Raw genomic sequence first — 13,724 nt, 5'->3', positions numbered from 1 at the left:
AGCCCTGGTGATGCTGTCTGATGAGCAGGTGCCTGTAGTACCCTGGCCCACGTCATCAATCCCAAGGTCACAGTGACACAGCCTGGTTTGGGGTAGTTCTGTTCTGTGCTCCAGAGTGTTCCAAAGACTCACAGAAGCCAAGTCTCCAAGTGGAGAGCACACAGCAGGGAGGGCTCTGTGCATGAGGGATGACACTACTGTCATTGACTTCTCTCACATGGACTCTGCTCCTGAGGAGGAAGGGCCCTCAGAGGAACAGAAATGTCATCTCACATGCCAGGGCCTCTGGGGAAGGACCCGGTTTGGGTGGCAGGGCGATGGACTGAGCATGTGTAGAGAAGAGCATTTGGCACATTTGTCTGAATGAGGACTCATTGGTGATAACATATCTCTAAAATCTAAACATAACTTTCACCTGTTTACACAATGATGGCACTCTATTCTCAAGGTCAAAACACCACTGAAAACTTAGTTATGTTCCTTAAATTATCCCCTGAGCTGGGGAACTGGGCCCTGTTCTTGCCTCCTACATGTTCTGAGGCCCAGTGGAATGTGAGGTCCTGAATCACCTTGGCTGGTTTGCGGAGGGGGAAGTTGGGGGAGGCTCACAGACTCTAGCTGGTGATTTTTGCCCTCTGTGGGGCTGGCCAGGTGGTTTATGGTCCAGGTGCAGCACACACAGGGCCCCCAGGGTGCTTCTTTGCATTTTCTCTGGCAGTTGCCACCAGGGTTAAGCATGGCCAGTGATGCTCTTCATAACGGCCATGCAACTGCTTAGGTATTTTGCTGCTGAGAAGTCATGAGCAGGGATTCTAAGGAGCCCCAGAGCACAGAGCACCACCACCCCAAACAGCAGGCAGAGGTGATCCACATCAGGCCACATGAGGTCAAGGTCCAGATGGCACTTGAGCCATGTGTATCCCTAGGAAGGCCTGCTGCAGGTGGAGTCCCTCTCTACCCCCCAGGACCAGGCTACCTCTGGGTCCTTTTCAAACCCACTCTGACAGTGCTGCCTTAGACTAAGCAGGAAGACAGGCGAGGGTATCTAGCCATCATTTACATCCAGCTGCTAGTGTGTTTCTTGCCTCCACCCACTTTTCTATTTCAGAAACAGCGGAATGTCCAACTTTGTGAATTCCATTGCTTAACAGAAATTTGCTTTTAATGTCTAAATGTTCCAAAGATTAGAGTGGGGGCAGGGAAATGCAGGGAAAGCAGTGCTTCTTGGGGGAAAAAAAAAACCCACACACAAAGTCCTTTGTGCTTCAAACATTCTTTACAACTTCACTGACCGTAGGATCTTGTCTGAAATCTTGTGAAATGGTTAGGCCAAGAATGTCAGTTGTGAATATTTCTGCAGTGATTTCGTCTGGAAGTTCTTCTTCAAAGCAGATTTCTGAACCTAGCCAAATAAGAAAAGAAAACAAATGCTTCCATAATGATTAGGTTTCTAACTCAGCAGCATTTTCCAAAAATACAAGGAACCAATACTAAACAAAAGTGAGAGGTGCTTTGTGCTATATTTTGGCTCTGGGCCCTTCAAAACCCCTGGGTGAAAGTTGGCTAAAATCCCTTCTTTACAGTTTGGAGCACTGTTACCAAATCTCAGTGAATGTCACTGGAAAGCCTAAACCATGTGGTATGGTTGATTTATGTGTAACAACTGGGAGAGTAACATGCTAAGTCCCTGAGTCCACAAGGATTGGGGTAGGGGAGATTGAAGGCTGGAAACTGGATACTCGAGTCTAGAACCATCTGAGTTCAGGAACGCTGTTGAATGTGAGACAGGGGATGAACAATGAAAGCAGCGGGAGAAAGAAGCCTGGCAAGGGGATCTTTGCTCCTGACCCCAGTCTCGGTAAGCGTGGCGGGCTCTGTCCACCACGGGGCATCAAGCACCATCCAGGGCTTGGCTGTGGAGACACCCCGTTGCAGGACCAGGACAGCTGTCTAGACTGGTTTCTCCAGAACTTAAATTCACAACCTTAACTTCAGGTCCATGTTCCTCCCTCCAGGGGACTAAAGAAGGAGGTGGGCAATCATCAGGCAGGAAAGGAGAGGAAGACAAGCATTAAGAACTTTCAAGCACTGGTAGCTCAAAGCTGGACTTGTGCTTATTCACTGCCCTGTCCTTATTCCAGTCTCTGGACAATGCCTCTCCTGAAACACCTTCCAAGCTGTCTCTTCTCCAAGTGGCCAGCACACATGCACCCAAGCCAAAAAGATGAAGACTGGGTCAGGGGAATAAAGAGAAAAATGAGACCAGGAGGCACAAAGGACGGATGGCACATGGTAACAAATGCTTTCATCTTTCAGACATGACCACCGCTCGCTGGTCCTTTCATAACTTATTCATGTTGGGTCCCCAGCGGACTTGCTTTGTTGTGTGCATGGTATTAAGGAGAGCGGCCTGCACCAGTCAGGAGAAATAAATGCACTTAAGTCTACAACAAATTAGTGAGCCCAGCTGCAGGCCCAGCCACAGTACCTTTGACAGAGGAGGCTGCAGGCTCGGACTTCCACCCCTCAGGATTCAGTCCAAACAGGGTAGCAAAGCAGTCACGCATCTCCTCTTCTGTCATGTGCTCACCTGAGTATCATAAAGGAAAAAGTGTCCCATTCAGCTCTTGGGACTACACATAAAGTCAGAGCTTAGTATCATCATTCCGAAGTCTTAAAGAGAATTATTCCACGATTTCCTTTTCTTGAGACACAAAAACAATCTATGGGGTCCCATGATACGCTCACATATCCTTCCTCATAGGGTGTTAAGAATGGTGCTCCAAGAAGTCTGGGGATCCCTGGGTGGCTCAGCGGCTGAGCCTCTGCCTTGGCTCAGGGCATGATCCTGGAGCTCTGGGATTGAGTCCCACATTGGGTTTCCTGCATGGAGCCTGCTTCTCCCTCTGCCTGTGTCTCTGCCTCTCTCTCTCTCTCTCTCTCTCTCTCTCTCTCTTTCTGTCTCTCATGAATAAATAAATCTTAAAAAAAAAAAGGAAAGGAAAAAGAAGGGGGAAGTCTGTCAGGGGCTTGTGCAGAGAAAGAAGGCATCTTTCTGATAAAGACCACATTTGGCTTCATCTCACCTTTCCCCACACTAGAACCACCAGTTTGACAAAGAGGAAACCGTCACCCAGGGATAAAGCCTACTTGACTTCCTCACATAATATAATGAGGAAAACAGTAGGTTAAAATGGAAAATTTTATATCGGTGTGGTTTTACTTCACCATTGCATCCCAGCATCATAAGAGCCCTGTGAGACTGGTGGTTAGCCCTTCCACTCCCCTTTTACAAGTGAGGACACTCAATCTCAGAGGACCCAGGACAACACCCTTCCCAGCATGCCATCTTTGCCAGCTTGGCAGATCAGTAGGTGGCATCCCTCATGGTTGAAGCCCTCCATTGCTTAAGGATACTAGGGGGTCTGCCTTCCCCAAAACAGCTCTCTCCAGTGGGAACAGCCCAATGATGTGACAAGATACTCCCTATTTATGGATTTACCTTTTGTTAGAAGCAGTTTCAGGAAATCTTCTCTTCGTATGACCTTCTTTCCTTTTGAATTGGTAAAACCAAGAATGTCAAAGCTATGCTGGATGCCGCTCATGGTGTTACCAAAAGGTGGTCTGTGATTAAGGTAAACTTTGAAGAAATCCGGTAAATTGATTTTGTCTATTAGCTTCCCAGTATCCACATACTCACTAAATCTGATTTCATTAAACATATCTTCAATCTAGGGAAGAGATTAAAAAAAAATCTTGGTAAGCAGAAAAGACACTTTAGGGACACCTGGGTGGCTCAATCTTAGTTGGTTGAGCATCCGACTCTTGGTTTCAGCTTAGGTCATGATCTCAGGGTCGTGGGATTGAGCCCTGCATTGGGCTCTGTGCTCAGCATGGAGTCTGCTTGTCTCTCTCCTTCCCTCTCAGTCTCTCCCCCATTCTCTCTCTCTCTAAAACAAAAATCTTTTAAAAATAGAAAAGACACTTTGATATACTACTAAAAATTGGACAGTAACAGATAAACATTTACAATTAGCTAAAAACATGTCTGCTAAGAGTTGTTTATATCCCCCCAAGAAAGAGATGTTGACACCCTAACCCCAGGACCTCAGAATGTGACCTTTATTAGAAATAGGGCCATGGCAGATGTAATTAGTTAAGATGAGATCATACTAGAATGGGATGGGCCTTTAATCATTGTGAACAGTGTCCTTCTAAGAAGAGGAGAGAGACACACAGGGAAAGGACATGTGATGACAGAAGCAGAGAGTGGAGTGATGCAGTTCAAGCCCAGGACTGCTGGTAACCACCAGAAGCTAGAAGAGGTGAGGAAGAAGGAAGGATTCTCCTCAATAGGTTTCACAGAAAGCATGGCCCTGCTGACAACTGGATTTATCCTGTGAGATTATAAATTTCTGTTGTTTTAAGCCACCCAGTTTATCGTGCTTTGTTACAACAGCTCTAACATAGCAGCCAGTTTTTCAATACTAGCACTGCTACATTATTATAGCCTCTTACCTACCCAATCTTATAGTGTATCGATTGCTTCCCTGCTTTGTGAAGAAATGTTAATTTCATTTAGAGGGTAGAATCTTCACAAATTTGGAAATTAGTTTATAAGAACAAGAAAATAATTCTATGTGAAACTCAAAACAGGACAAAAGGCTGTAGTAAATTTTTTAAGACATGATTCTTTTTTCTCTTTTCCATTTTCATCGTGCAATATTTTATATGTACAAAAGATCACATGTAACTTATGGAGTATAATTTAAAAATGAACACCTAAGAAGCCATCATTCATTGAAAAGATCAAGCAAATTGGTGAACCTTTAGCTAGAATAACCAAGAAAAAAAAAAAGAGATAAGACTCAAATTACTAAAATTGGGACTGAAAGAGGTGACACCAGTACGAACTTTTCAGAAATAAAAAGGAAGCCAGCTCTTTCTGCCCATGGATCCTGTCCCCATGCTTTAATAAAACCATCTTTTTTTTTGCACCAAATAAAGTATAAACAACAGCATATCAACAAGATAACTTAGATAAAATGAACACATTCCTAGAAACAAATGACCAAAACTGACTCAAGAAGAAATAGAAAATCCGAATAGACTTATAACAAGTAAAGAGACTGAAAATAATTTCAAAACTTCCACAAAGAGGAACCAATCATAATTGCTGTGAAAGATTCAAGGCACTTTCTTTCCATCTCTCCCCCATGTGTATAAAATATATATGTATATGTTCTACAAAATTCTTATCATATATGTATATAATTTTGTGTAGTGGTTGGGTTTTTTTTTTACACTGTTATCACCTAGTATTTTCAAAGAAGTCATATATTTTCAATGTAACATTCCAGGGATGGCCTTTAGACATAACATCATTGGTTATAGATATGAATGAACTTTTTTTTAGGATTTTATTTATTTATTCATGAGAGACACACACAGAGAGAGAGAGAGAGAGAGAGAGAGAGAGAGGTAGAGACACAGGCAGAGGGAGAAGCAGGCTCCATGCATGATACCCGACATGGGACTCAATCCTAGGTCTCCAGGATCACGCCCCGTGCGGAAGGCAGCGCTAAGTTGCTGAGCCACCCAGGCTGCCCACAAATGAACTTTAATTGATACTATATAAGTATGTTTAAGTGGTAACATTTTCACATAGAGCATTTATTGAGTTTATATTACATACAATTGCAAGTTAAATTATGTATAATTTTATGTATGAATAAAACACTATCCAGTATCATATTATTTACATTTTGTACTATATTAATTTAAGTAGTATTATAAACCTGTGCTACTATTTACTATAAGGCAGTAGAGACTAGGGCTAAAAGTATGATCTTTGATGATAGACCTACGTTCAAATCCATTTTGGCTCTCCCACTTTCTGTGGCCTTCTCAGTTTCCTCATCTGGAAAAGGGGTAATGGAGTTTTAAAGTTTACTGTGACAATGTATTTAAGGTGCTAAACATTAATGCCTAATACACAGTAAACTCTCAGTCGGCAGTAACTATTCTTGTGATTGTTATACTTTCTATGCCCTTGGTAATTACAATACATATAATTATAAGTTATAATTTATAGTTATATAAATTATGAAGTATGTGTATGTCATACTTTATAATCACATAAATAATCTACACGATATATATGTTATAAATGTAATATGTGATTTAACTCAACTCAGAAATAGAAGACTAACCCAAAGGTAACAAAAAGGAACTCAAAAGTGGGAGTTACTCAGAGTGTTCCAAAGATCTCAGTGAACACTCTTAGCACAAACCACTAAATAGGTTAATTCACCTCTTACTCTTTCTCCCATGTGACTGATCAGGAATCACTGCTCAGAAAGCATAGTGTTGGTAGTTTTGGCATCATTGACATTTTTCCTAAGCCTCCTTTTTTTTTTTTTTTTTAAGATTTTATTTATTCATGAGAGACACACAGAAAGAAAGAGGCAGAGACACAGGCAGAGGGAGAAGCAGGCTCCATGCAGGGAGCCCGACGTGGGACTCGATCCCGGGTCTCCAGGATCACGCCCTGGGCTAAAGGCAGTGGTAAACCTCTGAGCCACCCAGGCTGCCCCCATGAGTCTCCTTTGTAAGCGTTAGTTGAAAAGGCAGATTCTGCTACACGTCTAAACAAAGTTCACGCTTGGAAGAGGAGCCCTGGAGACAGAATGGAACGCTGTGAGCCTTCCCTATGCCCCAGCGTGAAGCTGACTGAGGGGAAGTGGAGGCCCCGCTGCCCTGCCGGGAGCACTCTGCTTGGCTTCAACCAGGCCTTTCTATTGGCATTCTCATGCTGACCCTTCCTCCGCGAAGGCTGTGGTTCATTTGATTCACTAGAGGAGCTTTAAAGATTGAGCCCCATTCCCAGAGATCCCAATTTAATTCGTCTGGGGTGGCATATAAACAGTCACATTTTTAAAATGTGACTTCTCAGGGGATTTGAATGTATGGCCAAGGTTGAGAAGCATGACTTCAAGGCAGGGCTTCTCAAGCTTTGTCAGGGGTCAAAATGACCAGGAGGGCTTATTAAAACAGACTGCTGCTCCCACCCCCAGAGTTTCTGATTCAGTGAGTCTGGGATGGAGTGGAGAATCTTCCTTTCTTAAGGAGTCTCCAGGTGATGTCAATGCTGCTGTTTTGGGGGCCACATCTTTGAGAACAACTGCTCTTAGACCATAGAGCTTCTGCAGAGGTGATACTCGTGCCAAAAAGAATTGGCACCGGGCTTGTGATTTTCAGTAGAGGGGGGTGATGGTTGGCCCCTGTGGTTTCTGTTCTCTCTGGGCATACACCTGTCTCCTCCATGAAGCTGTAGCGATTGCTCTCAGGTCTGTTTCCTGAGCAGCTTCATTCAGAGCCTGACGTGTTGTAGGGGCCCAGAGAAGAATGAAAACAAAACAAGACAAAGCAAACAATGCAGGCATGAGTGGGGTCATGGGAGAATTCTTCTTCAAATATACAAAAGGCTTATTTAGAATAACCACTTACTGCGTTAGTTTAGTTCAATTTACTAGAAGCTACTGAGCATGTGGTTTAGTGCTAGGTGAATGAAAGTCACTTAATTATTACCAGAACAGCCCTGTACTCTAGGACTTTACAGTCAGCAAATATTTATTAAACACCTGCTAGATGCCAAGCACTGGCCTGGGTCCTGTGAAGAGATGCGCAAGAGAAAACGTACATGGAAAGAAAGAACCAAAAGGAAGGTTCTGTCGCTGAGGTTTGGTTCTCAGCCCTGGCTGCCCAGGAAGAACCCCTGGGGGGCTTTCATAACTACCTGGCCCAGGCTCCACCCCTAGATTCAACTGCTCTGGAGGGAGAGTCTAGCATCAGTACTTTCTAAAGCGCCCTAGAGTGACTTAATCTGTTTGGATTCCTTGACTCTAAAAGATTAAGTGCCAAATGCAGGCGCTCCATACGAAGAGCTGGAAAACCCTCAGCTAGGTGGGCCTGGGAAGACTTCATAGAAGAGGTAGACCCGGAGGACAGCCAGCAAGAACCCAGCCAGTCTAAGATAAGGGGAAACAAGTGAGGAGATGGCGGGATGGGGGTGGGGTGCTGCCAGAGAAACTTTTCCAAGCCCCTTCCACATGTTCCTGTCACTACTGTAACAACCGACTACAATTGGAGGGGCTTAAAGCACACAAGATAATCTCACAGTTCTCAAGATCAGAAGTCTGAAATGGGTCTAAAGGGCTAAAATCCAGGGGTGGGTGGGGCTGTGATCCTGCTGGAAGTTCCAATGGAGAATCTGCTTGTGTTGCCCTTCTGGCTTCTAGAGATGCCATTGTTCCTTGGCTCTTGGCCCTTCTACCTCCAAAGCCAGCACCCTCATCACATATCCTGACTCCTCCTTTCCTTATCACACCTGCTACTCTGACTCTGACCCTCTTGTCTCCATCTTAGAAAGATCCTTGTGATTACACTGGGTCCACCAGATAATCCAGGTAATCTCCCCATCTCAAGATCCTTGATTTAATCATACTTGTGGAAATCCTCTTGCTATGTAAGGTAATGTATTCACAGAGTGCAGGAATTAAGACATAGACACCTTTGGGGGCATTATTCTGCCTGCCACACCTTCTGCCTCTGTTGGGAATTCCTAAGAGAAAGCTGGTGGGTTGGGATTCTGCTGAGGCTTTGAGGAACCTTGGTGCTATCGGCAGCTCAGAGGATGCATGCTGTTAGTCCAAGGGCTAAATCTGCTGATATGCTTTGTTTGGTTCATATGGTACTTCAAAACTTAGGAGATTTCATATAGAAATCTAGATTTCAGACTTCTCTTGAAAAGTCAGAGGAGTCTGATAATGGTAAGCATGCATTTCCAGATAGAACGGAGAAGAAACCATCCCCATTAGAGAGATGTATTCTCTGGCAGGGACAGCATGGCATCCAGGCAAGATGGGCCCGTTTGGCCACCCCCTCCTCAAAGGAGTCTTGGGGTCATGGGAGGTGCCTACCTAGATTCCACACCCTCTATCATAGACCATGCTCTGGGAACCCTGAATCCCTGGGCTCCCTCCCCTAAATAACCCAACCCCACTTCTAGGACTTCAAGGGCTCCTCCTGATGTCATCCTCTGAGAGTGACCTCACAAGTGGAATGTACCCCCCACCTATGGGCCTGAAAGATGGCCAAGGAGGGAGCCAGGGTGGGGAAACAAGGGATAGTCACTGGCCTGGCTCTCCTCATGCTGCCCAACTAAGCACGAATCTCAAGGAGTCCCAGAGTTTGAAGGAGCCCAAATTAAAGGTAGAACCATCAAGGTGAGGTATTAACAGTTTGTTACTTGGTTTATAATTTCTACATACCTAGACCTGCGGCCCCTGAGCCTCTGTGGGCACTGCTATGCAGGCCCTGTGACAGAAGGATGGCCTGTTCCTGGTGAATTGGGGTCCCCTTGCCCAGGATTCCTTTACTTCTGCCTCTGCCATTCACTTCCATAGGCCTTTAGATGTGTGAGCCTGGTGTCAGCAGCAGAAAGCCACTGATGGCCTTAGAATCATGTTTTATAATTATGCTTTGTAATCTCCCTGTGAGGCAGAGGGAGAGCATGATACATTTGAACTGAGGCCTTCCTCAGTGTATAAGCAAGCTCCCAGTGTGGGTCAGTTTCTTTTCGGGAGGACCCACCCTCCTACTTGTGCCTGCCTGCCCCATGCAAGATGCTTTCTAGAATATCCTCAGCAAATGAGGAGCCAGTCTTGTCACAATGCATGTCTTCACCTCGTGCCTTCTCGTGGAACCCCTTCCAGCGCTTCTGTACTGCCCTAGGCAGGGAAGGAAGGTGCTGAGGAGCAGATTTCAGGGCCAGGCAGTCTCACTGCACAGTCACATCTGGAGACAGCTCCGCTATTTATGCACCACTCCATGACTCACAACTCCTGCCCCCCCCCACCGGCTTCCTCCAGGAACTATATTTGGATGATGGCTGCCTTTCTCCCAGAATGGGACACACCACACCCAGTGGACACAGTCCCAGGGGCAGGCCAGCCCTTGGTACTCAGCCTCTGTGCTTACTCTCTCCTTATTGTCTGGGGTGAGGTGATCCAGACACGAGGACACCATCCATTCTGGGGGCCTTTATGATGACCCTCACCCAGGCCCTCATCAGAGCCCAGGTGTCAAACACTTCCAGGCACTCACTCCAGGAAATGGCTTTAGTATCTTAATGATAAGTCCTCCAGCCTGTCCCAAACTCATGGCTGGGGCTTTGTCAGTTAAGTGCTCACAGCTCTTCAAAGTCCTGCTTCCTTGTAGCTGCACCCAGAAACATGAGTTATTGACTCAAGGCAAGAAATAGTGGGGCACCTGGGTGGCTCAGTGGTTGAGCATCTGCCTTTGGTTCAGGTTATGATTCCAGGGTCTTGGGATTGAGTCCCACATCAGGCTCTCTGCAGGGAGCCTGCTTCTCCCTCTGTCTATGTCTCTGCCTCTCTCTATGTGTCTCTCATGAATAAATAAAATCTTAAAAAAAAAAAAAGCAAGAAATAGCAAATAGAAACCAATCTGGCAGTTCCCCAAACATGGAGCTCTTGGTACAGCAATTCTACTCCTAGGTATGTAGGCAAGAGAAATTAAAATATAGCTCTACACAAAAACTTGTATACAAATATTCACAGTGGTATTGTTCATAATAGCCAAGGTGTGGAAACAACCCAAATGTCCATCATTTGGTGAATGAAAAAATAAAATGTAGCATATCCATATGAATGAACAGAACATTCTTCAGTTATAAAGAGGAAGGAAGTACTGACACCTGCTACAACCTGGATGAGCCTTGAAAAGATAATGCTCCGAGAGAGAAGCTAGTCACAAAAGACCACATACTGCATGATTCCATTAATATGAAATGTCCAGAACAGGCAAATCCATAGGGACAGTAAGGAGAGTGGTAACTGCTGGGAGCAGGGGAGAGTGACTACTAACAGGCCACTGTATTAAGTGTGCTAATGGGTGTGAGGTTTCTTTTTAGGGCGATAAACATGCTCTGGGATTAGACAGTGGTGGTGACTGCACAGCTCTGTGAACAAACTAAAAGCCATTTTATTTTTTTTAAAGATTTGTTTATTTATTTATTTATGATAGACATAGAGAGAGAGAGAGAGAGAGAGAGAGAGAGAGAGAGAAGCAGAGACACAGGAGGAGGGAGAAGCAGGCTCCATGCTGGGAGCCTGACATGGGACTCAATCCCGGGACTCCAGGATCACTCCCTGGACCAAAGGCAGGCACCAAACCTCTGAGCCACCCAGGGATCCCCTAAAAGCCATTTTAAATGCATGAATTGTATGGTATGTGATGTATCTCAATAAAGTCAAAAAAGAAGAAAAATAATATGAGGTGAAGTTGAGGCACAGGCAAGTAACAAAGCAAATAACACTAGCGTTTTTTTTAAAATATATTTTCTACCATCACTATGATCTATCCCATTATAGTCATAAAACCAATAAAGATTTGTACATCCTTGTTATAAAAAATTCAAGCGAAGATATGTAAAGAGAGAAGAGATATAAAGAGAAGTAAAATGCCCTGTAATTCCCTACCCCTCAGCAACAACTAGCATTTGATGCCCCAACTTTCAGGGTTTCTTCCTTATTTGCACTAAAGCGCACATGTAGAAAACAGAACACAGGGTCTGGGCTCTGTCCTCGGGGACTGTGACATGTCCCTAAGCCTCACTTCCCTATCTGGAAAATGAAGACCATAAAAACATCTCCCTGGCGTGAGGATTACACATCAGTTAGGTTAGCATAAAACTAGGCATGCCACGAGAGCCCCAGAGAGAAGAGCCCAGTTGTTGCTGGTGGTGGTGATATTATGGTATTATTGTCTCCTGCATTCTTTTTTAGCAGCTGTGTGGCATTTTGGGATTTCTTTCTCTAAATGCATTAAAGTGTGAACAGAAATTGTTTTGTCTTGCCCTGATCTCTCTGCAGGGAGACATACTATTCACTGGTATAGGGGCTCCCAGGTGACTGGGAAGGTCTCCCTAGAAGAGTAGGCCACAGAAATAACTCCTGATATTCCTGTTTCAGAGCAATCCAACATACTGAGGGCTTCTTTTCAATGTGCAAATCTCCAAGTTCCCATGGGGTCTTTATCAGGGCAGAAACTGTGCCCATGACCACTGGCTCAGATTTCTCCTCCTTGTATGGGGAAGGCTGTGCTGCTTGGCCACGGTCCCTTCATCCCAGCTGGGACCATGGTTGAGCCACAAGATTAGCACAAACGGCTTTGGAAGGATTTGTTTGTTTATTTTTCTGGGTTTTGTTCTAGATACAAAAGCAACACAAGCCACATGCTTGTAGCTAAGAAAAATTAGAATACTGAAGAAATGTATATATGAGCTCCCCCCCAACACACACACCATATAATCACAGCTGTCATCTAAGGAAGCCGCTAAATAGGAAGTTTTTCATTTATAGATCCTCGAGATGGGGTTATATTGCAAGTTTGGAAACAGAAGCTAAGAGCCAAACGGCCATGGCTAACATGTGGAGTTGGTGGAGTTCCTGGGGGTATGCCAGGAAAGAGGGGGAGCAGAGCACTGAGTTCTGTGTGAGATGAAGGCCAGTAAGGAAGCCTCTGTTGGGGTGACCATCAGGACTGGGAAAAAGAGCTAAAAGCAGTTTTAGGTAAATTGCTGTGGAGTGCAGTTATGTGTCTTCTTCTGATAATTCCCAACTTTTTAAGAAGTTGTCTGGCGTAAGTGGGCTTTGTGTTTTCATGGAAACTGAGGAACGAGATGAGTGTCAGGTTTGGAATGACATGGGGTAGACAAAGTCTGCGCATGCATGCACACACACAGAAACACCCAGGGGAGCCCCAAAACTCTGACAGGCATGGACCAGAGCCAGGTTCCAGCTGCTATCAGAGGCCCCTGCTGACACTGAGTTATATGTAGAAAGCAGGAGGTAAAGGTTTTCCCAAATCCCAACCCTCAGGAATCAATGTTGTTAATCGTTTGGGGAATGGTCTTTCAAGAGTTTTGCTAGGCATGTACGAATATATCTATTATTAATGAAATGAGCTCGTGCTTTACATATTGTTTTGCAACTTGCCCTTTTCCCTTTAATAACAAACCTTGTTAAACAAGCCTTTTGAGTCAAGAAATGTTGATCAATTTCACTTTTTAATGATTACTAAGTGTAAGTGTGTCTTATTTTATTTATCCCATCTTTTATCAACAGACATTAGGGTTGTTTTAATTTTTTTAAAGATTTTATTTACTTATTTATTCATGAGAGACACACATAGAGAGAGACAGAGACATAGGCAGAAAGAGAAGCAGTCTCCATGCAGGGAGCCCGACGTGAGACTCGATCCCGGGACCCCAGAATCATGCCCTAGGCTGAAGGCAGACAATCACTGAGCCACCCAAGCATCCTGGGTTGTTTTAATTTTTCACTAACAGGAAAACATGCTGCAGTAACAGTCTCTTCCATATGCACATCATTGTACACTCGTGTGAGTTTTTCTGTAAGATACACTCCTAAAGTAGATTTGATGGGTCCGCAGATGTGCACATTAAAAAAGTTAAGTGATAGGGCACCTGGGTGGCTCAGTTGGTTAAGCATCTGCCTTCAGCTCAGGTCATGATCCCAGGGTCCTGGGGTGGAGCCCTGTCCTGGTATCAAGCTCTGTGTCCTGCTCTCTGCTCAGCAGGGGACCTGCTTCTCCCTCTCCCTCTGCCTGCCGCTCCC

At 44.7% G+C, this 13,724-nt stretch overlaps 1 protein-coding gene across 1 annotated transcript in view; it reads right to left on the bottom strand.

Moving 5' to 3' along the window:
- Window positions 1-1,173: 1,173 nt before the first annotated feature.
- CFAP251 (cilia and flagella associated protein 251) overlaps window positions 1,174-13,724 on the bottom strand; it is a 65,902-nt gene continuing 53,351 nt past the window's right edge. The window contains exons 21-23 of the mRNA XM_055323371.1: window positions 3,503-3,731; window positions 2,489-2,590; window positions 1,174-1,402 (exon numbers count right to left, since the gene is read on the bottom strand). Coding sequence (XP_055179346.1) covers window positions 1,266-1,402; window positions 2,489-2,590; window positions 3,503-3,731 — 468 coding nt within the window. The 3' untranslated portion in view covers window positions 1,174-1,265. The remainder of the gene's footprint in view (window positions 1,403-2,488; window positions 2,591-3,502; window positions 3,732-13,724) is intronic.

Source organism: Nyctereutes procyonoides, unplaced genomic scaffold, assembly GCF_905146905.1.
Source record: "Nyctereutes procyonoides isolate TBG_1078 unplaced genomic scaffold, NYPRO_anot_genome, whole genome shotgun sequence".
In the NCBI taxonomy this organism is placed as follows: Eukaryota; Metazoa; Chordata; class Mammalia; order Carnivora; family Canidae; genus Nyctereutes; species Nyctereutes procyonoides.
The sequence above is the reverse complement of the archived record's forward strand: the minus strand, read 5'-3'. Positions and strand labels throughout refer to the sequence as shown.